General features: G+C 41.9%; 1 protein-coding gene across 4 annotated transcripts in view; it reads left to right on the top strand.

Annotated features, from left to right (window-relative positions):
* Positions 1-12,635: 12,635 nt before the first annotated feature.
* The window catches only part of LOC143325605 (dolichyl-diphosphooligosaccharide--protein glycosyltransferase subunit MAGT1-like), a 30,570-nt gene continuing 17,084 nt past the window's right edge, over positions 12,636-26,121 (top strand). For all 4 annotated transcript variants that reach the window (XR_013077562.1, XR_013077561.1, XR_013077563.1 and 1 more), the window contains exons 1-7: positions 12,636-12,767; positions 14,351-14,520; positions 14,595-14,712; positions 15,994-16,134; positions 19,315-19,455; positions 25,722-25,811; positions 25,907-25,970. Coding sequence is in view for 1 of the 4 variants with exons in the window: in XM_076738798.1 (XP_076594913.1) it covers positions 12,687-12,767; positions 14,351-14,520; positions 14,595-14,712; positions 15,994-16,134; positions 19,315-19,455; positions 25,722-25,811; positions 25,907-25,970 (805 nt within the window). In the remaining 3 variants the exon portion in view is untranslated. The remainder of the gene's footprint in view (positions 12,768-14,350; positions 14,521-14,594; positions 14,713-15,993; positions 16,135-19,314; positions 19,456-25,721; positions 25,812-25,906; positions 25,971-26,121) is intronic.

Raw genomic sequence — 26,121 nt, 5'->3', positions numbered from 1 at the left:
CAATACTTGGACCGCCAGATTAGGAGGGCAGATCTAGAAATTGAAATACAGGAGCACAAATTAGAGGTGGGTGCATGGTCACAGGTGAATTGTGTTAATTATGATAACTATTGGAACATTAACTAAACTAGCTCTTGTATTTGTAGGAAATAAAGAGGACCAAATGAAGTGTGTATTGTGTCTTTATTTGACTGCTGTGGTGTTGGTGGTGATGATGGTGACTCAGTCTCTGAGGTGACTATGGCATATGGTGTCTCTGACTGCTCCGCCGTCCTGCATAGCTGGCAGGTGAATGGGGTCATCATCAGGGTCTTCAATTTGTAGGGCAGGGCGTTGCTCTCCTCTAATAGAGGCAATATTATGAAGAACAACACATGCCACAATAATATCACAGGCCTTCTCAGGGGTCACCCTGAGGTGACGTAGGCACTGGAAACGGGCTTTCAGCAGGCCGGTCAAGTGAATTATATTGTGCAAATCTTTAGGCTGCTTACCACGTTGCAGTCTGTTGCTCAGGTTAGACTCGCAATGAATCCTTCAGTCATGAACAGACCCAGGTCACTTGGCCTCCACATTGGAAATTAGGTATGCAGCGTCACATATGATCTTGACAGTGCAGAGAATGACAGATGTTGAACTATGATGCAGTCTTTAACATTTTGAAACAGTAGTCAATCTGCATGTACCTGCACATTTATGCTGTGAATGGACTTCCTATTCACATAATCTGCTTCATTATGTGAGTGAGCCGTGATGGGAATGTGTGTGTTATCTATGCAGCCAATCACACTGGGAAATCCTAAAAGAAATTAAAATTACTAATCCCAGTCTGAGGTTGCAGCACAATGTCATTAACGGAATATAATTTAAAATTCATTTGGATCTCTACATCATTCACCTGCAATCCTGTGGAACTCCTCCTTGGTACTCTGACAGGTTTATGTCCAGGGAAAACCACAAAGATGGGTAATAGCCGTTTCAGGGCGAGGCACACTTTTCTGACCGCCCTGCATACAGTTGCCTTACTCAAGTGCTCTGCATCTCCGACATTATACAAAAAACTCCCATTTGCAAAGAAATGCAGTGCAACACACAATATCTGCTGGGATGTGAGAGCATGACAACGGCTGGTAATGTTGCAAATGTAAGGACGGATTAGGTTATGTATGTAGATGATGGACTGTGATGTGAAACGGTACCATTCAAAAAGATAATTGTCTGGAAATGCCAGAACATCTATGTGCGGTCTGATAACCATCTCCCGACGAATATTTAATTCCCTGGGCAGTAATGCTGCACTTTCATCCACGGGATTGTTGTCAAAAGTACGTATGTTTGTGAAAAAAAGTGGACTTCCAACATAGGCCTAGTGACTGATTTTTTTAAGTAACAGACAGCAGAATTGTGTTATGCCAAAACTCGCCTGCTGACTGAATCAATGAGGAAATCAAATACCATGTGTGGCTGACAGAGGGCAGAGACAGAGAGAAACTCGAGGTTCACTGAGAAAAACCTGCTCCTGACCAGGTTAGGTTCATAGAGTCTGTTACTATGGTAACTGACTGAGAGCTGAAGTTACCTCTCTCTGTGAAACAGGCTAGAGTTACCCCTTTTTCTCTGGTTTGAGTTACCTCCCTTTGTGAAATGGAAAACTCCGATTTTCCTTCATTTCAGGCTTAACAAACTCAGGGTTTTCACTAAACCTGCTTTGTGAAACGGGCCTCAGAAAGCGGGTTATATGAAAACCCAGAGTAAGTTAAGCCTGAGATCAGGGAAACTGAGTTTTCCGTTCCAGAAAGAGAGGTAACTGAAACTCTGAGTCAGTCATCATGGTAACAGACTCTGTGAACATAACCTGCTCACTGGCAGGTTTACTATAAGAAACCCAGAATTTCTACCTGTCTCCTCGCACATGAAGAAAGCTGTTAGACATCGATAGCCCATTCATTCCCAATCGGATTGATATTGACATGCTTTACGTCATGAGCGAATCTTCTGACCCAGATTAGATTTCTTGTCATTTCCAGAGGAATAGCTGTTCAAACGCTACCGCTTTTCATCAAATGGTATAATTTATTAGGATTAGTTAGGTTTTGTAATATAGTTTCAAATATTAACATATTTCATCCTAACCCTATTTTATATAGTTTTATAGCTATATAAGAAGTTTTATATGTAAGTTTTATTTTTTAAAAAGACACAAGTGTATACTTGCATCTGATGTAGGCACTTGTGTCCTGGGGGGTGACAGGCTCAGATGAGCTTCCCCCGGGGATGCCTTCAGCCACCATTGGTCACGGTTTTGGCTGAGGGCCAGCTCCTCAGCCTCTGTCAGAGGTGGTGGAGGTGGCCCTCCACCCGTTTTTAAGGCCTCTGCCTTCTTTCTGTAGCCTGAGCAGAACTCAAATGTTAATGTCTTTTAAATTAGTATTTTATTGAGTGTTCGTATACACATCATCACATTTTAAATGACTTCAATACGTATAAAATAAAAATGTGTAAACATTGTATCAGGTGTTAATCTACTCAGTGGGGTATTGAGTGAGATGTGTTAAAACAACATTTTGTTAGGGGTTTAAATTACTACTTGAAGTAGCCACTGCATTAATATTAACTTTGTTTAACAGCCTATGTCAATTAAAAAAATAAAATTAAAATCAACCTGAGGTACAATCATAGCCTAGCAAAACATGCCTTACCTTTCTGAATGATGTTTTCATATTTCATTTTGAGCTGCTTCCAAGTTCGTTTCTCCCCTGTTGGATTGCACCTAAATGAAAATCAGATTTTATTCTGACTGTATGCTACAATCGTAAGTACGGTTAAATGTGGAATAGTACATTCAAACTTACGCGTTGACTCTGATAGCAATTTTCTCCCATGCCGTTTCTCTCTCCTTCGCTGCTGCAGCGGTGATACATTTATGCCAAAATATGTGCTCATACTCCCCATAGGCCTGCAATAAGATCTCCAACTCCATCAGGGGTAAAATAACTTGATCTTTTTTTTTGTCAGTTGTCATGGTGACTCGTGGTATCGGGGCTCCATTGATGATGGCTGTTTTATAGCAGTTGTGCATGCGGGCAACTCAAGGTGAACATACTCGGCTGTTCTGGAACCGGAAACTCAGAGTTTCCCATCTCAGAGTAAGTCAACTCAGAGTTCAGTGATAGACTCAGAGTTTGTTGAACCTCTTACCTGGAATACCCCCCTGATCACACACCTGAGACTCATAGCAACAAGCACAATACTTAAGCTGCTCTCCTACACTCACTCAGTGCCAGATTGTTCTTCGTATAATGCAAGACTCTCAAGCATTCTCTATTGGATGGATTTCTCGTTACTGGACCTGCCTGTCTCCGACATCGCCTGATCTTCTGCCCCTGGCAAATACCTCAGCCTTCTGTACCTGCCTACGTTTGTTGTCCTGCCCTTCTTGGATTTAATACTGACTGTGACTATCGAGTGCTTGGTTCACCAAGCATTTCCTGAGACTCTCAATGGCTCCGGACGGAGCATTGACCTGCCTTGCCTAAGACTCTGAGAGACTTCCGTATTCAGGTAGTGCTGCAATTGGGTCCTAAATTAACCCGTTACAACTTTACCCTGAGTTCATTGTTTACTTCTTCCCATTTTAAATCCTTTCATGTCTAAATGATGCTCAGTAGCTTTCACAACAACCTGAATCCTCTCAGTTTTAGATTTGACCCCACATGTAGCATTTGCCACACTGCTGTAAAAGTCACCAATTTCTACTTCTCTAGCCATCTATTGTCTTGCTGCTCTTTTGCAGCAACTTTCTCTTTTTTTCTGTCCTGGTGACTTGATTGCCTCAGCATATTAAATTTTAATTTCACCCTTATCTGTTGCACCTCCACCTCTTCTTAAAGCTCTTCTAAGCTACACTGTGACAACCTCCACAATGACAGCACTTTGGTCCCACTCCCTCACCACATTTTCCATATTCATGCTCTCCCCCACATCTAGCACATCTTCCTTTTCCTTTGCACACTTTTGGCACATGCCCAAACTCCTGGTAATTGAAATACCAATAGGTTTTGGAGTTTGGCGTCTTACGCTATTTGCTAAGATGGCACAGCGCGAGTGGCAGCTTGTTCAGCTCTGGCCATTTTTCTATGTATTAGTGTATTTTTGTGTTTTTCTAGTGTTTTTTCCATAACTAATCTCGGTCAATCATGTGTACATATGGATGCACAACTGGTGAAACTAGTGATTTGCTTTTTAATTCTTTGTGGATTACTTAAATCAACTTCAGGAGATCCATGGAGAACAGCTGATCACACTGAGCAATATGAGCGCACTCCTAGTGCAAAGACCTGAGATCCCCAAGGAAATAAAGAGAAGGAGAAGTAGATGTGGAGCTGAGGCAAAGTACTGTGAGAAGAAAAGATGGTTTAATCCACACTGTCTTTTATTATGGGGAACGTGAGATGTCTCCCAGATAAGATGGAAGAGCTAACGGCAATGGTGTAACCCAGGGTGTGCCCTCGGTTAGAGAGCAGTGCTGCACCAGAGACATTGAGCTGTTAGTCATTAGCATTCATCCATATTATCTTCCGAGGGAGTTCTCGCATCGCAATAACTGTGTACATCCCCCCTGTCAGCAACCACCAACCATCAGGTATGTGAGAAGACGGTCAGAGTAGTCCAGTATGGCACTGAGGGACTGCTTTAAAACCACTGACTGGGATGTGTTGTGCAGTCCACTCAGGGAGGACATTGACAGTTTTAACAATCTGCATTACGAACTACATTAACTTCTGTGTGGAAAACACAGCCTACCAGCAAGATATGGTATTTCCCAAACAACAAACCCTGGTTGTCCCCACAACTGAAAGTCCGACTGAATGAGAAGAAGAGGGTCTTTAGATCAGAAGACTGAACAAACTGGTCAGGAGAGCTGGCTCTGTCCTGGGCTGCCCTCTGGACATCGTCGAGGAGGTGGGTGAGAGGAGGATGTTAGGCCAGGCAGACATCAATTATGGATAACCCATCCCACCCCCTGCATGAGACGGTAGGGGGCTTAAGCAGCTCCTTCAGTAGCAGACCGCTGCATCCAGTGTATAAGAAAGACTGCTACCACAGGTCCTTCATCCCAACAGCTGTCAGGCTGATTAACGCCAGCATCATGCAATGTAGCACTGCTCACTCATTAGTAAATTGTACATTTCTCTCAACTGTGCAATAACACTATTATCCATATTGGCAACAGTATTTTTTATAAACTGTATGTATTGCGCACATAATATAATAATACATAAAATTTTCTTATAAGAATATTGGCAACAGTATTTTCTATGGCAGTAGGAATTTCATGGCATTTAGTATTTTTATAATCTGTACATCATATACATATACATAGCTGTTTTTCTATTCTGTATCCTGTACACTTTTTTATCTTTACCCTTTTGTGCCACTGAACAACATGCTCCTCCTGACACAGCTGGGGCATTGCTGAATCCAAAAGGCATTACAAGATATTCAAAGTGCCCCAATGGAGTGTTGAAGGCTGTTTTCTTCTCATCCCCCTCTCTAATTCTCACCAGGTGATAAGCATTTCAGAGGTCTAGTTTAGAAAAGACTGTGGTCTCCTGAAATGACTCAAAGGCAGAGGAGAAAAGTCGCAGATGTAACAAGTACACAGGCTAAATTATGGCTTTTGGGACTAGGTCTACAGAAGACAGGTTTGGCTCTTAGAGCTTGTGGTACAATAAAACACAACAGACAGTACTTCAAATGTGGTTGGTACCATATATTAGCTTGTGATAATATATACAGTGAAACCCCAATATTTACAATCTGCAGAGCAAATTAACCTAGGTAGTAAAGTGCACTTAACATTTCAAAGGCATCAACAACATTCACAATCAACCGAAACCCAGTCCAGTTTTAACTAATATGGCAGTAGGTCCACACCCGATGTCGAGTAACGCACAAACACAAGGTTCATAGAGAAGGAGGCGCACGGAGATCTGTCCAGCATGTGCACCGCAAATGCAGAGTCCAGGTTGTTAATTGTCCATGGGCTCGAAGCCTTAAAGTGCGAGTGCGTGCCTGGGTGTGGGTGTAAAAGAAGATGAGGGGGGAAAAAGGCTGCCAGAGCCTCCTACCAGACCAGGAGAGACTCGTAACTGGGATTGCTCGGCTCCAAGTCAATGTATTAGCTCACCATCGATTCGATTCTGTGTCCTTACAGGAACCCTGGCCTGTATAATGTAAGCAGGACTATATCTCAACAAAAAATTTCATCAACTAGTTGTATTCAGTGTACACAATAATTAATAAATAGTTCAATAATTCAATTCTCAATGAAGTGCATCTGGTTTAAACACATTAACATCAATTCAGTTCATAAATCAGAACAAATCTTCCCAAATTAGTGTCAATCATCATTTCATAAATCAAAATAAACATTCTATATTTGTGCTGTAGTGGCACATTAATCTCATGATACCCATTATTATGGATTCAAAAGCCAGCATTAGCATTTAAAAGCTAGGTGTACCGTAGCCAATCCATATAAGTGCATTGACAATTGCTAGTGCTAACACTAACAACAGACAGGCAGACTCACCAATTCCGAAATATATCCGACGCACCACGCGACCAACTTATCCCTCACCAGCGCTGGTTGATGTCTAGAGGGTTGAATGATGTAACAGAGACATTCAGAATGATATAAACAAGAATTTACGATCGAAGATAACATTTGTTTGTAGCGACCGACCTGCAGCAGCTGCTCCGCGCGACTCCCCTCACCTTCTGAATGACAGACATAGCGGCACGCTTGTAACAGACGCTACGAGCAAGGTGATTGGACAGCCGCGGCCCCAGGTACGTGCATGACAATGCACTCTACGTGACAAGAAGTTACACACTCGTATGGGAACCTGATGGACTTTGTTATATTAATAATAAATATAAAATAACATAAAATAACCATTTAGTTGGATTAAATAACAGATTTTCATCCGGTTACACAGCAAATACTTGTTTTTGATGGTGATAGCACTTTGACTGCAGTAATGTATGCATGGGCGAAGTGACTGGTGGTTGAAGAAAAATCCTGCAGGGACAGGAGAAGAAGAAGGACGCATAATGCAGAAAGCGACTCCTGGAAGTTGGTCGTGGAGTTTTAACCAAAGAAACCCAAGCACCAGGGGAGTGTGTGTGAGGATCCGCTAGAATTGTCTGCTCCTAGTGTTCTCTGCCTCCCTTTTCCCGAGTGCTATGTGTCTGTCTGTCTGTCTGTTCCCCTGTCTGTCTCAGCTGGGTGTTTCCCTGTACCCAGCTGACTCCGCCTCTCAGGCAGCGCACCTGGAGTGCATAAGCCTGATCAGAGCTCAGGTACTTAAGGAAGAGGCTGACACTACCACTATGTTTACACGTAGCCAGCGATTTTCATAAACCGACATTTCACCATCTCTGTTTTCAAAAATAACATTGTGCACACGTGTCCGTTTTCAGAAAACTTTTCATTTACACTAACCTGTGTATGTATGCCGTCGATGCTGGCAGTGGCTCTTCGTGTTGGAGGGGGGAGAAGTTGTTGTAAAATTGCTGACCTCCGAGCACTCATTCGTCTCTGCTCCTCGATATAATAGAGCAGCTGTATTTGCAAATGCAAACATACCAAAATGCAAACAAACCAAAAAATTGCACCAAAATAAATGCGACTGCTACTCTGTATGCATCCATGATCACCATAGCCAAATGAAAATGTAAACATAGGTCGCGCTTTTGGCGCAGGTGGAAGTTCTAGTGCATAATATGACATCGGCTACCTAAAACTCTGTTTTTCTCGATTTTCTCAGTTTACACGCAAACGTGCAAGTGACGTTTTCCAAAATATCCACTCTGGCCAGAGTTTTTAGAATGCATTGTTTTCAGAGGCGAATTCTGCGAGCACAAAGAAGGGACATGTCTCAGTTTTTCAAAATTACCGTGTATGTGTAAACGGGGCCTGAGCTAGAGTGGTTGCTGGATTATCCTGATCTCTTCCATGAGTTACCCAGAACTGAGCTCATGTGAGTACTTCCAGTCTATGCTTAGTGCGATCTCTGTCTTTGCCGGTGTTTTTTTCCCGTGCGTCACCTGTGCTTTGTCTGTTCACAGTGCCTACCAGCCACATTCAGCCTTTGCCCAGCCTCAGCTTCCCACGTGGGGAAATTGTTTGTTCCACTCGTCGAGTGTGCCTTTTGTTTCTCTCTCCACTCATTGAGCGCACTTTTTGTTTTTTCGCTCCCATTCCTCACGAGTGCGCCTTTTGTTTGTTCTCTGAGTGTGTTTTGTGTTATCTTTATTGTTAATAAATTTGGTTTGTTCTTCTAAGCTGCGGACTATCTTGGACAACGTCTATATATATATATATATATATATATATATATATATATATATATTTTATTTATTTTTTTTTTTTTCTCTTTTCTAATTTTAATTCTAATTTTTTTTTTTTTTAATTCTAATTTTAATTTTATTCTAGCTATTCTTGCAAGGAGCACCTGCAACAAAAACAATTTTCCCTTGGGGATCAATAAAGGAATTCTGATTCTGATTCTGATTCTCACTCTTGTCTCCTGGTCCGTACATTGAGTCCAGTAACTGATCATTTGGGCCAGGCCTATCAGTGTGAGGTGCAGACATGACACACAGACAGATTTTCTCAGAATGATTGCCAGACTGGGTGATAGTGACCAGCACAGTGCAATGTGTTACCTTAGCAAGGAATTCACCGTTCAGGGCATTAGTCATGACAGGGGAAGGAACGGGCTCCAAGTGTAGACTGCATTGTTCAGCTGTCTCTTTATTAATAGAGTTATCCTCCACCCCGGAGTCCATCAATGTTTGAAGCTGGAGAGAACAAAACTGAAGGCACGGGGTAGCAGGTAACATCCTTTAGCTGCTTGCGTAGCCCTTTAATAAAGCTATCACAGGGTTAGTGCTTCCTCATTCAGTGAGCTTGAACCATGTCTTGTAGCTCAGTAATGAATCCCTCTGAGGCTCTCCAGTTGCTCTCTGGCACAGCATGCCTCTGCCCATACTATTGCTTGCCTCTGTAACAGCCCAAAGATCTAGCAATTCTTAGATGTCTGAGGGAGAAGTTAATGGTTTCTGACTGAACGTCATGTTACACTGGAGGAGAAAAACACACCATTTACCAAACTCCCCTGAAAATGGCTCCAGGTTAATTGAATTTTATTTTATTTGTATAGCGCCAAATCACACTGGTACAGACCAAGCTCTTTTATCCACAGAGACCCAACAATTCCCTCATGAGCAAGCACTTGGCAACAGTGGTGAGGAAAAACTTCCTTTTAACAGGCGGAAACCTCAGGCAGAATCAGGGTCTGGGTGGGCAGCCATCTGCCTCGACCGGTGAGAGAGCGAGAGAGAGAGAGGGAATGAGACAGACAGAGAGAGACAGACAGAAATGCAACCAGAGAGAAATAGCGAGAGAGAGAGAGAGAGAGAGAGAGCAAGAGAGAGAGTGAGACAGACAGAGACAGACTTTAAACTTTATTTATTTATATGGCACTTTTCATACTTAAAAAGCAACACAAAGTGCCTCACAGAGGCTAAAAACAACAAAGACGAAAACCCAGCCCTGCCACCCCCATAACTACATACAGATACACACGCACAGACATGCACACACCCATACGGACAAGATAAGGAGGAAGCCACCTTTGGGGGCCATCCACACTGAGAGGCCCCCAGGCTCATGACCGGGGAGCGCTGCCCAAGACCACCCCGACCCAGGCAGACAGGAGGCCCCACACCAAGGTGAAGAGGCCTCCAGGCATCCAGGCCAGAGCCGTCCCCTCAGCAGCGCCCCCATCAGTAGACCAGGAGCAGCTCCCAGTGTGGGAGGCCCCCATGAGGAAACACTTGACCTAAAAACCAAGGGCCCCCATGAGGAAACACTGGAGCTAAAAACCAAGGGACTAAGACATAGATATAAAATAAAATAAAATGAGTAAATGAAATAAATAGCAATTAAACATGTTGTTAAAACATGCAACTAAAACAGTGCTGGGTCTAAAAACATTCCTGGGTTTTAAATGTCTGTGTGAAGTGATGGTTCTAATGGTGTGAATGTCCTGAGTTTTTGGTGGCAGAGAGGGGGTTACTGATGTAAAGGTGTGTATGGTGCGGGTGAAACGTGGTGGGTGAGGGTGAGGGTGAGTGTCGGGCAGAGGGCTTGTGTGCGTGTGTGATACCATTGAGTCAGTAGGTGGCTGAAGTGCAGGACCGGACAGTGAGGTCAATGTTGACTGATAAAAGCTGTGAACCCAAGAAATCCATTCACAGTAACAGTGACAGTGGATGTGGTAGTAGCAGTTGCAGTGGATGTCAGGCAGGACCATGGCAGGAGACGTAGCTGTAATCCACAATCCAGATTCAGCCACTATCCATGGGAACCTGCAAGATGACAAAGCACAGAGACTCCAGGGAAGAAGCTAAGCTAGTAACACGCCATGGTAGGACATGAAAGCATGCAGATGGAGAGGGAGAGAAGGGCAGAGTGGTGTATCTTTAGAAGTCCCCTGACAGTCTAATAGATAGATAGATGATAGATAGATAGATACTTTATTCATCCCTAAGGGAAATTCACAAGTTCCAGCATATTCCACAAATTTTAAGCAAAAGGCATGCAATAAATAATCTAAAAGCACAGCAAGCAAGGAAGATGCTATAGCAGCATAACTAGGGGCTGATCCAGGGCAAGCCTGAGCCGACCCTAACTATAAGATTTATCAAAGAGGAAAGTTTTAAGCCTACTCTTAAATGTCGAGACAGTGTCTGCCTCCGGGACAAAAACGGGAAGATGGTTCTGCAGGGGAGGAGCTTGATAGCTAAATGCTCTGGCTCCTGTTCTGCTTTTGGAGACTTTAGGAACCATAAGTAAGCCTGCATTCTGGGAACGCAGTGTTCTGGTGGGGTAATAAGGGACTATGAGCTCTTTAAGATAAGATGGTGTCTGACCATTTATGGCTTTGTAAGTAAGGAGGAGGGGAGGATTTTAAATACTGTTCTAAATTTTACAGGGAGCCAGTGCAAAGTGGCTAATATCGGAGAAATATTATCTCTCTTTCTCATTTTTGTCAGAACACGTGCTGCAGCGTTCTGGAGCAACTGGAGAATATTCAGCAACGAATTTGGGCAGCCTGATAGTAAGGAATTGTAATAATCCAACCTGGAAGTTACGAATGCATGGACTAGTTTTTCTACATTATTTTGAGACAGGATGTCGTGTGCCTGATTTTTGCAATGTTACGTAGGTGAAAAAAGGCAGTCCTTGAAATTAGTTTTACATGGGAGTGAAAGGACATGTCCTGATCAAAGATAACTCCCATTTTTTTTGCAATGGTGCTAGAAGCCAGCGCAATGCCATACATAACTGCTATATCATTAGAAAGTGAGTTTCTTTGACTGAAGGTGGAGCTGGGTCCATAATAGTCCAATGAGCAGTTTACAGGACCCAAAATTCCACACTTAAACAGAGAGGACATGAGATCTGACAGGTTTAGTCTTCAGTGAGTTTCCATGCTTGGGGCAAACACTGAGTGGAGAACTGGTGCTTATATACTAGGGCTGCAGGTGATGATTGATTGAGTGAAAACACACTCACAACAGACAGACACAGGAGAAACAGACAAGAACCAGAGGGAGAGGGAGAATACAAGACGTGAAAGGGAAAAAGGAGGAGAAACTGCAGATCCCCAAGACCTTCGTACATTTGGTGTTTTCTCTCCTAATATGATCATTCCAAGTTAGTCTTGTGTAAATTAATATTCCCCAAAAATCTAAAAGCTTAACTCGGTCGAACTTTTGACTATACATTTGCTTAATATGGCTGTTATGTTCCTTTTTTCCACAAGACTCCATCATGAATGACTAACCAATATGATACTGAATTTGAGAGAAAACATTAGATAGATTAGATATAGCTGTCCCAGCTTTAGTTTAAACACATTTAACAAACTTTAGATCTTTTACCCAATTAAGTGTTCTATCTGTTCTTCCTATGAGGTGGCTTTTTCACATCAAAGAAAAGGCAAATACAACCATGACTCACTCTGGGCCTTCTTGCTCCGATTTTTGAGGTAAATAATGTGATCTGTTTTTTAAGTTTAAGAATTCCCTTCAATATTGAAGTCTGTGCTGCGTAATGCAGCATGTTAACAAGGCTGCGTGCTAATAATAAAAAAGATACATTATCCACAGAAATGCGTCTGCCCCAGTGGAAAGCGTAATGCAGCATGTTAATAAGGCTGCGTGCTAATAAAAAAAAGATAGATTATCCACAGAAACGCATCTGCCCCAGTGGATTTCAGTAGGAGCTTAAAGCATTTTGAGCCATTCTATCCTCCTGTACATTTTCTATGTGCAAATCATGTTGTGAACAAGTTTATGGTTCAGTTCTCATGACTCGGTTGGACCTTCAGACTTGTGTGAAGTCTGAAGGTCCAACCTTCACCTGAAGGAGATGACCTAGTCCACGAGATGGCAGTAATGCAATAGCCGTTGTAAAAAAAAACAAGAAATTCAAAGCAGAAGAGGAAAAAAAAAAATTAAACGACAGCTCACTGTGATTGGCTGAGAGGTGACCTATAGGAAGCTGACAGAAGATTGCGTGAGGAGTGTGATCAGTGTGTTGCAGAATGTGTAGAAAACTTTACATTTCGCTGTTTGTTCTTTTCACTTTCTGCAATGATCCTGCTGATGCGCAGAAGAAAAAAGAGGTAACATGCCTTTAGTATCATTAAGCGGAGAAAGTTCATAAAGTTTCAATTATATCTTGCGACGTTTTCGAAAGTTGACTGTCGTCCGTGCCAATCGTAGAAGCTAAGCTAACAGCAACCAGAAACTAGCTAACGTTTGGTTATGTGTGGCACTAAGTAAGGAACTATCTGTCAATACATTATATTAATTTGATCTTCACTCATGAACACTTGTAACGTTTGCTTAGCCATAGCACTGGTTGTAAACGTAGTGTTGGACTAGCTTTTGGCCTTTTTAACGTTAAGTCCAGTGTCCAGTGAGTAGATCCACTTCCCCATGCCTCAGGACACAATCACCGAGCCGTAGACGTGAGCCAGCTGAACAAAGCTAAAAGTCAGCAGCTGTGCCAGAGCTATCAAGAGCTGCTAACGTTACGAGCAGAGTGGTGTTCAGTCAACACCACTTCCTGTTTAACTCACTGGAATTTGAAGCTATGCCAGAGTTTTGCTAATATATGTTGCTCTTCTTTTTCTCAATAAGGTTACTTTATTCCACAATTGTAATTAAAATTAACTCTTTATTTCTTACTTAAGATAAGAAAAAAGTAATAGTTAGATTCATTAAATATAATTATCCACTATATGGAATTTAACAATGGGAATCACCTCTAAATTATGCTTCTCTCCAGCCTTTTTAATAATTCAACAATGCACGTTTACGTTACATTACAAGGCTTTTATTTCAGTGACTCAGTTGAAGGGCCTGGACACGTGTTAGTGAAATGGTAAATGGTTGTGAAATTTTGTTAGAACACAGCCACTAATAGTGAGAAGATCAGGCCAGTCTGAATCTTTAATACCACTTAAACATTGTTGCTCTTACCAACAATTGTGCATTTTTTCGAGTACTGTCATTTTTTAACATTTGAAGCTTCTATTGAAGTTTCTGAAAGAAGCATCAAATGTTTGTCCTCATATTTTAAAACGTGATCACCCTAAAAAAAAAAATCCTCCAACAAATAATCAATATAACTCAACTGTTTCATCAGCATAATGCACATAGTTATTCATTAAATTTTGGCCTTTACAATGCTCAGATTGGAAACTGGATCACATGAGTCGGAAACAATTCTATACAGTTGCCACTAGAATCTAATTTTGCAAATAATATATACACGTAATGTTAGTGTTTCCTAATCTTCTAATCTTTATCTGCAACTGTGTAGAAATACTAGGTTTAAACAGAATGAATAGACATGTAAAAAAAACAAACAAACAAAAAAACAAAAGCTGTGCAGCATTCAAACATTGATTTAGAATTCTAGTCAGATAACTATAGATTGATAAACTGTATACATGATGTATCTTTGTGTCATTGAACAGTGTTCGCCTGCCTCTAACACTTGAGGAATGAATCAAGTATTTTGATTTGGACTGATTTAATAGTTTTTCATAACATTTCTTTTTGTTTCTGTCCTGGATGTATTGTACAGTCTTCTCCAAAATGAAGCCAGTAGTATCAGGATGGCTCCTGGCTTTTTTCCTCTGTTCTCCTGTTTTGCACCGAACACTGGCAGATGTCTTTGTGTCTGTGTCCTGTGTAGACTCTTTTGTCAGAGAAAGTGACTCAGATGATGGAGTGGACCTCCAAGCGTTCAGTCATCAGGATGAGTGGAGATAAGTTCCGTCGCTTTGTCAAGGCTCCTCCTAGAAACTACTCTGTCGTGATCATGTTTACAGCTTTGCAGCCACAGAGACAGTGTGGTGTCTGCAGGTAAGAAGCTGGAGCAACAGGTATAGGCTATTTTAATTCTATTCTATGAATTTAAATGCATCTTTTAATTTCAGACAAGCTGATGAGGAGTTTCAAGTGTTGGCAAACTCGTGGCGGTACTCCTCTGCCTTTACGAACAAGGTCTTCTTTGCATCTGTTGATTTTGATGAAGGATCAGACGTCTTTCAGATGGTGAGACAACTTCTCTCTCTCCAAGACTGGGTTTATGCCTTATGTTTGCTGACAGTCTGCTGTCCATACATGATGGAGGAGCTGGTTAATAAAGTGAGCTGCTTCAGTCTTTGGTTGGACTGACAACCTGCAGATCTTCAGTACTCCAGGACTTGATTAGGTTTTAGACATCAAAGTAACACTTTTGCTTTTGAATAGTGTGTTTGCTTTTCTTCCCCACTTTATAGAACCATACCAGAGAAATGTTGTGACCCATTTGCTGCAAATCATATGTATTGTTCATTGGTGCTGACATTTTCCAAAGCAAAGATACAGTCAAAACATCTGCAACAATAAACAGCTAAGGAAGCACTACTTGATTTTGACAGTAATGAAACACAAAGCAGGTGCTCAGGATGCACAAGTAGACAAAATACTGTCCACCAAAAAAGAAAATCATGGCAAACTGCTTTGTTGAATTATAAGTTGAAAAGTATTTTATTAACATGGCTACATGATTTAAAAACTTGCGTACTACAACACACCACTATGTTCAGTCTTTACCATAATTATAAACGCAGGCTTCGATTACACTTGTGAGAAGTTGTGCAGCTACATCTCGCTCACTTCCTGAATGGACACATTCAAACATAATGCATACCTGTCAACACTGGGATGAGAAAATAAGGGGAAATTCCCCAGTGCACCGCTCTGGGCTGGCCCACCACCCTTACCACTGTCCACATACCCCTCACATGTAGAGAAAGGGACCCAGTGAATCCTAAAATCACCACTATGCAGCCACTTGCTTTAAAATATCAGAGCAGCAAGAACTGGGTTAACTAGTTCTACACTAAGAAAGTGACTACTCTTGGGTTGTCAGAATCAGCTAGTTTGTTGAAAATAGAATGGTGTGCACATATCTCCATTATCTAAGTGAAAACAGAAAAGGGCATGTAAATTCAGTTTATTTATGTATTACTTAAAGGATATGTACATATCAGTTACATGTTGTACTTCAGCTGTGATGTTGAGAGTTACTGACGAGAGATAGTATAAATACCGTCATTGGTGGAGCATGTTTTTGCACTTTTTGGGCACGCTTATGCTTGGCAGATTTGTGCCTTTTTCCTCAATGTAATTATACTAAAATTCTGTGTGACATATTATACAAAAAGCATGATTTTGACCGAGGTTGCTCTTCAGATGTCAGATTTGATAATCAAGTTCTATCGATTACTATTGAACAGCACTGCAATATAGACTGAATGTTTTGCATGTATTTTTGTGTTTGTGTTGCAGCTAAATATGAACTCTGCTCCGACTTTCCTCCACTTCCCATCCAAAGGGAAACCTCGTCGGTCTGATACCTATGAGCTGCAGGTCAGAGGCTTTGCAGCTGAGCAGCTGGCCAGATGGGTAGCAGACAGGACTGATGTACAGGTAATCTCAAGATACAGTTGCAATCACTATTATTCAACCCCCATTGCATATTAGGCTCATTGGCTAAATATACAATGTCTCAGCTGTTTGCAATAAACAAATTACACAAGAACTGTTTACGTAGTTCAGTGAAACTAATATTACAAGGGTTTTGATCCAAATTCAACACAAAATGCTGCTTTTAATGAATACTGCAGTCTCAAAATTATTCAGTCCCTTCATGACAAGCATCTTAGCATAGTTAGTACAGCACCCTTTTGCTGTTAGACCTGCTGCAAACGTGATGCATAGCCAGACACCAGCCTCTGACAGCGTTCCTGAGGAATCTTATCCCATTCCTTATGGGCAATTGCCTCCAGTTCAGTAATTTTTGTGGGTGTGCATTTTGCAACTGCCCTCTTCAAATCCCACCAGAGATTTTCTATGGGGCTCAAGTCAGGCGACTGTGACAGCCACTCTAGAATCTTCCATTTCTTCTTCTGAAACCAAGCCTTGGTGGATTTTGAAAAATGCTTGGGATCATTGTCCTGTTGGAAAGTCCAATGACCCCCGAGCTTCAGCTTCCTCACAGATGGCATGACGTTTTTTCCTGAGATTTCCTGACACTTGACTGAATCCACTGTGCCCCCCTCATGCTTCAGGTTTCCAGTGCCAGAGGCAGCAAAGTAACCCAAGAGCATCACTGAACCACTGCCATGCATCACTGTAGGCAGGGTGTTCTTTTCAGCATATGCTTCATTCTTCTTCCTCCAGACATACTGCTGTTCCATTGGCCTGAAAAGTTCCAGTTTTGTTTCATCGCTCCACAGAATAGAATTCGAAAACTTCTGTGGCTTATTTATATGGTTTTGAGCATACTGAAGCCGACTTTTCTTGTGCTTTTGGGTCAGTAGTGGTGTACGTCTTGGAGTCTGGGCATGGAGCACTTCAGTGCTTAGTATGCACTAGGGCTGGGTGATAAAACGATAACGATATGTCTCGCGATAGACACGTAATCAATATCAATAAAAAAATGCGTTCCATAGAACATTCGATAATTTTTTTTCTTCGTCTGAAGAAACCAGAAGTTGCGAAGCAAGGTCGGTTGCGTGAACAAAGGCACTCGCTCTCAGGTAACCGAGCAACGTAGGGAGTGATCACTGATCCGTGGGAGTGACACGCTAACAGCCAATCATTTAAAAGTAGCAGTTTGGTTGCGCCATCGCGTTGTCGTGTGTTTGATTGTTCGCGAGGAGTGAGATGACAAATAGAAAGTGAGCACTGCAACCAGCGAAGACATTGTCGATAAAACGGGGCAAGTCAGCTCGTCAGCATGGCAGTTTTTTTGGATTTTGTAAGTCGGACCGTAGTCAGACCAATGTGGTCTGTAAAGTATGTAAGACCGTCATCCCCACCAAGACCAGTTAATACCACAGACTTGTTTAACCACCTTAGCCGGGTCACCCTTCGGAGCGCAGCGTATTCGCCAACGTCCAACAACATCCGTACCGCAGCACCGCCGCACAAGCAGCAGACCACCATGCAGAGGTGCTCTGCTTCAGTGCCTTATGACAAATCATCTAAAAGGCACAAAGACATAACGGAGGCAGTGGTATCATATAGATAAAGACATGCTTCCGCTGAGCACTGTGGAGAAGCCAGCTTATAAAAATCTCTTACACTTTTTTTTTTTTTTTTTTTTTTTTTTAAATATAATTGAATAGTTCACGTATGTTTAGAGTAAGAGTTACTAAAGTTATTCATATGTCTAGGCTGATTTTATAGTTCAATCAATGTTACTGTCTATCATGTTTGTTTTTTTGTATGTTACAGATGTCAAGTCTACCTCAGTTTCTGCTTTGTTTACAAAACGCTGCATCTATTTGAAAACATTTTATTCACCAGAAGGTGAATCAGCTTGTGAACTTCCTGTCACTGAACCTGCAGAAAAAAAGTTCTCAGGTTTCTCTCTGTTTACATTTTTACACATTTATTATTTGAGTGTTTTCCATGGTTGTGTTGACATTTCCTTTCCTTTCTGCCTTGATAGCTTAGGGGATTATAATCAGAGGAAGGCTAAATTTAAAATAAAAATGTTTAAATTTAATGTATTTTTCTCCTGGTCCTTATTTTAAATAGGTCATAAAAAATATCAATAATTATCGATATCGACCGATATAAAACACTTATATCATGATACAGTTTTCAGCCATATCGCCCAGCCCTAGTATGCACCTTACTGTGCAAACTGAAACCACAGTGCCTGCTGCTCACCAGGTCTTGCTGCAGGTGTTTTGCAGTCACTCGAGGGTTTTTGACCCCTTGCCTCATCAGGAATCTGGTGGCAGCTGCTGACAGTTTCCTCTTTCTGCCACGTCCAGGTAATGTAACCACTATTCATTTAACTTAGAACTTGTGAACTATTCTTCCAACTGTATCTCTAGGAACATTCAGAGCTTTTGCTATCTTTTTGTATCCTTTTCCTTGTTTGTGCAAGGCAATGATCTCTTCTTTGATCTTTTTGGACAATTCTTTTGGCTAAGCCATAGTTCTAACATGCAATCAAATGTCAATCTCAACAAACTCCGAGCCAGTCCAGGTATTTACGTGTTCTCTCTCAAGCACACCTGAACTAATGAAGCCCTTGAATAGTTGCACCAAGTGTGCTTGAAACAGGGGATTGGGTAATTTTGATGCATCAGGTGTGCTTGAGATAGGGGGTTGAATAATTTTGAGACTACAGTAGTAATTAAAAGTAGCATTTTGTGTTGAATTTGGATAAAAAAAAACATGGTAATATTAGTTTTATTTAACTGTTGCAACTGTTCTTGTCTACTTTGTTTATTGCAAATAGCTGAAAATTGTACTTTTTGCCAGTAAGCCTAATATGCAGTGGGGGTTGAATAATTTTGATTGCAACTGTATAGCATTAAATCCGAGAGACCAGGGCCCCTAAATGTGCTCCATCATTGTATTTGTTGTGATGAAATGAGCAAATGAATCTCAACTCTGACCTTTAGCAATCATGGCAACAGTATTCTATACTCTTTTATATAATGTACATATATAGTTGATTTTTATTTTGTTTTCTATATCCTTTTTTATCGTCATTTTGACCTCTCTGTCTCTCTTTTATTATCTTATCACACTCACAATGATGGGAGTCTCTGATGATTATTCTCATGTTTGACTGGTTTTTAGATCCGCATCATTCGTCCTCCCAACTATGCAGGGCCTCTCCTGCTGGGCTTCCTCCTTGCTGTAATCGGAGGCCTGGCATATCTACGGAGACACAATTTGGAGTTTCTCTTCAACAAGAATGTCTGGGCCTTCTCTGCATTGGTAACAACAGCCAACACACACACATCCCCCGACTACCACACAAACATACATCCATACACAGATGAATACATGGCAGTTATTCTCCCCCAAGAATTTAAGAGAGGGAAGTAGACTGCTTTGAGCTGAAAGTGTCCCAGCCAGTTAGATAATCCTGCAAAAGCAATGACATTTTGATCAAAAATGTCTTGACATATACAGGAAATAGTGCATTCAGAAAGCACGACCTTTACATAGAGGGGGATGTAATAGTAGTGCTGCCGTGCATAAACGCCTCATTACAAGGATGAATGCACATTTGAGAGTTAAGTGGTGCAAAAACCATGGGCACTGGTCAACAGAGATGTGGGAAAAAAAAAAAATCAATCAAATCAAATCGAGACAAAGTTGTTCCGAGTCATCACCTTCGTGAAATGTTTCCATCCTGATGAGAATGGTCTATACCCCATCCATAGGACACGATGACTCATTCAATGGTTTGATGAGTATGAAAATAATATGAACCGTAAGCTAGGGTTGGGAAGTACCCAATTTTTGCTAATATCAAAGCTTCCCCAAATATTCCCATGGGATAAAGTATTACCAGCTGATAAGAAATCACATGTGAGGACTTTGAGGGAGCTGGGAATCCCTGCTATGCTGTTTCCTGCCACAAGGTGGCTACGGTGTGCTTTGATAGCAATTTTCCATCTTAGGTTACAGATTTTAACATGTTTTTGTGTCAATTTTTGTCTACTTTTATGTGAAGCACTCAGTGCATGTAATTTCTTTGCTGTAAAGCATTTAAGATGCATTTCTTGTATGAAATGTGATATACAAGTAAAGTCTATTGCTGTTGGCTGGTAACGGGGTAGTTTTTGTTAAGTTCATTGGTTTAGATTGTTTTCTTCCCAACTTGCTTTGAATGGTTGAATAATGTTAAATAGGTTAGTATATTTGGTTGAGTTGCTAAAATTGTTGTGCTTGCTAGCTTGTTTTGCCTGCAGAGGTTTAAGGTTTGTGATCAGAATCAGAAATCAGAATCAGAAAAAGCTTTATTGCCAAGTACGCTTTTACACATACAAGGAATTTTTTCTGGTGAAATTGGTGCATGACACATCAACTAAAATAAGAGCATAAAATATAACAGTTTAAATATATATACACAAGTCTGTTTTTTGTTGTTTGCTATTTTCCGGAAACATAGTCTGTTTTCCAGAAAGAAGTCCAAGTTGAGCGTTAATGTAACGCATAGAGTTATATTTATATCAATGTGACAGAATGAGTCCGAGGTGGAATGTGAAGAGTGTCGGGGGGGTTCCGGGCCTTGTTGATAAGGCTGACAGCAGACGGGAAAAAACTGTTCTTGTGGCGTGAGGTTTTGGTCCTGATGGACTGCAGCCTCCTGCCAGAGGGGAGTGACTCAAGGAGTTTGTGTCCGGGGTGAGAGGGATCAGCCACAATCTTTTCTGCACGCCTCAGGGTCCTGGAGGCGTACAGGTCCTGAAGAGATGGGAGATTGCAGCCAATCACCTTCTCTGCAGACCGAATGACACGCTGCAGTCTGCCCTTGTCCTTGGCGGTAGCAGCAGCGTACCAGACAGTGATGGAGGAGGTGAGGATGGACTCAATAATGGCTATGTAGAAGTGCACCATCATTGTCTTTGGCAGGCTGAATTTCTTCAGCTGCCGTAGGAAGTACATCCTCTGCTGCGCTTTCCTGATGAGGGAGCTGATGTTCGGCTCCCACTTGAGGTCCTGGAAGATGATAGTTCCCAGGAAGCGGAAAGACTCCACAGTGTCAATAGTGGAGTCACAGCGGGTGATGGGGGCAGGTGAGGCTGAGTTCTTCCTGTTGTCCACAACCATCTCCACTGTCTTTAGAGCATTGAGCTCCAGGTTGTTCTGATTGCACCAGGTCACCAGATGGTCAACCGCCCACCTGTAGGCGGACTCGTCGCCATCAGAGATGAGTCCGATGAGGGTGGTGTCGTCCGCAAACTTCAGGAGCTTGACAGACTGGTGACTGGAGGTGCAGCTGTTTGTGTACAGGGAGAAGAGCAGAGGAGAAAGAACACAGCCCTAGGGGGATCCGGTGCTGATGGTCTTAGCGTCGGAGAAGTGTTTCCCCAGCTTCACGCACTGTTTCCTGTCAGACAGGAAGTCTGTAATCCACCTGCAGGTGGAGTCAGGCACGCTCAGCTGGGAGAGCTTCTCCTGAAGCAGAGTTGGGATGATGGTGTTGAAGGCAGAGCTGAAATCCACAAACAGGATCCTAGCGTAGGTTCCTGTGGAGTTCAGGTGCTGGAGGATGAAGTGGAGGGCCAAGTTGACTGCATCGTCTACAGACCTGTTGGCTCTGTAGGCAAACTGCAGGGGGTCCAGGAGAGGGTCAGTGATGTCTCTGAAGTGTGAGAGCACAGGGCGCTCAAAGGTAAGGCAAGGTGGGCATTGGTGGAGGTGACTGGAGCTGGAGCTGTTCAGAGGTGTCATGGGGGATGGTTGCTGGACTGTCCCTTTGTCTTTCAAAGCGGCAGTAGAACTGGTTCAGGTCGTTGGCTAGGCGTCGATCGTTGATGGAGTGGGGGGCTTTAGGCTTGTAGTTAGTGTTCTGCCTGAGCCCTTTCCAGACAGACAAAGAGTCGTTAGCTGAGAATTGCTGTTGGAGCTTCTCAGAGTACAGCCGTTTAGCTTCTTTCACCGCCTGGCGAAACTTGTACTTCGACTCTTTGTATCTGTCTTTGTCCCCACTCCTGAAGGCCTCTTCCTTTGCCAACCTTAGCTGCCTGAGTTGGGCTGTGAACCAGGGTTTGTCATTGTTGTAACTCACCCTGGTGCATGTTGGAACACAGCAGTCTTCACAGAAGCTGATGTAGGACGTCACAGTCTCCATGTACTCATCCAGACTGTTGGTAGCAGTCCTGAACACATCCCAGTCAGTAGAGTCTAAACACGCCTGGAGATCCTCCACAGCCTCACTGGTCCACTTCCTTGATGTCCTCACCACAGGTTTGCAGAGCTTTAGTTTCTGCCTGTACGCAGGAATCAGGTGTACCATGACGTGGCCAGAGTGGCCCAGTGCAGCACGGGGGACGGCGTGATAAGCATCCCTGACGGTGGTGTAACAGTGATCCAGAATGTTCTCCTCTCTGGTCGGGCATTTGATAAACTGTCTGTATTTAGGGAGTTCGTGGGTGAGGTTACCTTTGTTAAAGTCGCCAAGGACAATAACTAAAGAGTCCGGGTTGGTCCGCTCCACACGCATTATCTGGTCAGCGAGCATAAGCTGTGCGTCCTTCACGTTGGCTTGCGGCGGGATGTAAACGCCGACCAGAATGAATGAAGCGAACTCACGGGGTGAATAAAAAGGCTCACAGTTAATGGTGAAAGATTCCAGGTCAGGAGTGTGCTGCTGGATCACTGTCACGTCGTTGCACCAACCACTGTTGATGTAGAAACAGATTCCTCCACCTTTAGTTTTGCTGGAAAGTTCTGTGTCTCTGTCCGCGCGGTGGAGTTGGAAGCCAGCCAGCTGCAGCACAGAGTCCGCAGCGCAGAGTGATTTATCTCTTGCGACGAGCAATGAGCGTTGTTGAGAGAGTTGGATAATAATGAATGGGAAAATGGACTCAAAACAATGAATGGGAATTTGAGTCAAACAACAGCTCAATACTGGCTAACAGTGCTTTTTTACTTTACTTAAAATGCTCTAATGATAAGGTAAAATAGATTATAATATGTGATGAAATGTTTAACTTTTGCTCAAAGTGGGTGTGATTAGCCTCGACTAGCCTAGACTCCACTTGATGTTACTATTACAGTGGCTACAATATGATGTGCTAAAGTGGTGCGAGTCAGTGCCTGTGGATAATCCTAGCAGACTCAATTCTAACTTTGAATGTACCTGTAGGTATGTTAAGTTTAGTCTAGATTTGTCAGTTAGCAAAACTGGGGGCAACTGTTCATGTTATTGGTGTTCAGTTATTAGTATATTGGCAGCAATGGTTAATGTATTTTTATATGGATTCAAGTAAATTAATAATAGTGATAATAAAAAATGTAATTTACATAGCACTTGCTAAGCATTGAGCACAAAGGGCTGTCCAAATAAAATATGATGCAATACTATAAAAAAAAATCAAATATATAATAACAATATTAAAATAAGGCTAGAATTAAGACACATCTAAAGGTTATGACTGTATACTCTGTTAGATTAGACTTCAACAGAGAGGAACATGTTAAAATATAGCATGATACCTGTCTGTCATACTAACTATTGTCATTGAAAAATTCCTGGAAATGATCTCTAGAAAAGAGTTGAAAAAAATAGAACATACTTCAGGAAGATAAACATTGGAGGGGTTCCCCTTCCAAGACAGACAGACATGCCATAGATGTCATGTACTATATAGACCTAAATTGTAAAATTACACGAAGACAAAATTATATATGGATTGTAAACATATGCTGGATGAAGAATACATATCCAGGAGGACACTGAGCAACTTCTAGGTGCCGCCAAACACAAAGAACATGAGCCACATAACCTCCTCCCGAAATGGAGACCTGGAAAGAGGACAGACTACACAAACACACAAGAGGCAAAGCTCAATGATGTAAGATTGTCTGATATCAGCAGGGAAATTACGCCAGAGGAAGGGAGGTCAATAGGAAAGACTTCTTCTTTTTAACTCTGAGAAGAGACAGGAGCCCTGTATTCTGAGAATGTGCATGGGATGGAATATTGGATTTAAGGAGATCAGACAGGTGTGAATAGGTTTACCCAATATAGAATTTTGTAAGTCATCAGAAGTGTTTTGATGTGGCATAGAAAGGGTGCCAATGAAGGAAAGCTAAAATTCACTGCTCAAAAAATTTAAGAGAACACTTTAATCACACATTGGATCATGATGAACGAATTATTCAAGTTGAAAATCTTTACTGATGTACATTGTATAATTTGTTGAGAACAAAATGATGTAACAACGGCCAATGGAAACTAAAATCATCAACCAATTGAGGGCAGGATTCAAAATCACACCAAAAATCAATGTAAAAAATTGGAATCACAGGCTGATCCAACTTACATGAATTTCATCACAGCAACTCATAATGTGACTCAGTAAAGTACGTGGCCCCCGCATGCCTATATGCACTCCTGACAACATCTGGGCATGGTCCTGATGAGTCAACTGAGGGTGTCCTGGGGGATCTCCTTCCAGACCTGGAACAGGGCATCGGTGAACTCCTGGCGGTACTTGGTGGAATCAGATGCAGAAAAGAGTATATTATATTAGTACAGTAGTCAGTGTACCATGGGATAGGTCTGTCAAGTACATATACATACAGGTGCTACAGACAAACATAACAATGCACAATACAGCAGAGGGGACTTTTCTGTTACAAGAAACCACCTGAGTTTATGTTGTAGTATGTAGTAGTAAGTGTGGTGATAACATTCGGTCTGGCTATGTGAGACAACAGAAAAAGCAACATGAAAAAACAGTTCACAGTTTCTCTTGACTGTCTGTCAATATTAAGTATACCAACATTGCTCCAGCATCTGGTTTTAAAATAGATGTCACTAGCCACATGCTAATGCCAAATTCAACAGGCTGACCAACAAAATAAACAGTAAAGCAACATTAAAATGTCAGAACTTACAGGTTCTAAGTTTGAGGTCAGTATCAATCCATCCTTGAGCTTCAAAGCTTCCTGCTTTGTTTTGGCTCCCAACGCAAACCATAGTCAGATGATTAGCGCATCTATAATGATATAACTGTTAGTTAATCCACTAGGTCTTCAGAAGACTGTTGTGTTGTTTCTTGCAGCCAATAACTGAGAAATCACTGTGCATTGCTCATAATGTTACTTTCCACATCTTCGTGTTGCAGGAGTCAGTGTTATAGCAAGAAAACTAGTAGTTAGTGGGCATAACTCCAGTTCTGGTATGTGCGTAGCTTCCTATCTGCATGTTACGGTAGCCACAGTAAAGCACATTATTTTTGATATTCTGAAACTTTTATTTCAGTAATTACGGTATTGCAAAATCCATGGCATGATGTCACACTGGGAAGGTGACAGAGACAAAATCAGTATACCCACCCTCATCATGTTTTGATACCACTTTCTGTAATCTAAGCCTACTATTAAGGAAAAAAAACAGGCACATATGAAAAATCTCTAAGTGTAGAGGAAATGCTGAAGTCCACCCTAGTCTCTATTGAATCCATCGTAATCTTTAATGTCTTCCTTGTGCTGCTGTATGTTTTTACTGTGTGTTTTAGTGCTTTGTCCTCATCATGACTTCAGGCCAGATGTGGAACCACATCAGAGGACCACCTTATGCACACAAGAACCCCAGCACCGGCCAAGTTGTAAGACAGAAACGCACTTCACAGTATTGCTTCTCTCATAGTGTAATATGTGAACTAACTGTCAGAATAGTATTGAACTGTCTGTGTGTTTTCAGAGTTACGTCCATGGCAGTAGTCAAGCCCAGTTTGTGGCTGAGACACATATTGTCCTACTCTTCAGTATCCTTCATCTGTATGTGTCACATTCAGTTCTTGAATGAAGGTAATCTGACCGAAAAGCTGACTGGAAAAAGGTGTATTTTACCTTCAAAATCTAAAGAAAGGTAGCAAACAGAGGCTGTTTGAGGCCAAAAAAATTAAAGTGTTTTAT

This window comes from Chaetodon auriga, chromosome 9, assembly GCF_051107435.1.
Source record: "Chaetodon auriga isolate fChaAug3 chromosome 9, fChaAug3.hap1, whole genome shotgun sequence".
In the NCBI taxonomy this organism is placed as follows: Eukaryota; Metazoa; Chordata; class Actinopteri; order Chaetodontiformes; family Chaetodontidae; genus Chaetodon; species Chaetodon auriga.
The sequence above is the reverse complement of the archived record's forward strand: the minus strand, read 5'-3'. Positions and strand labels throughout refer to the sequence as shown.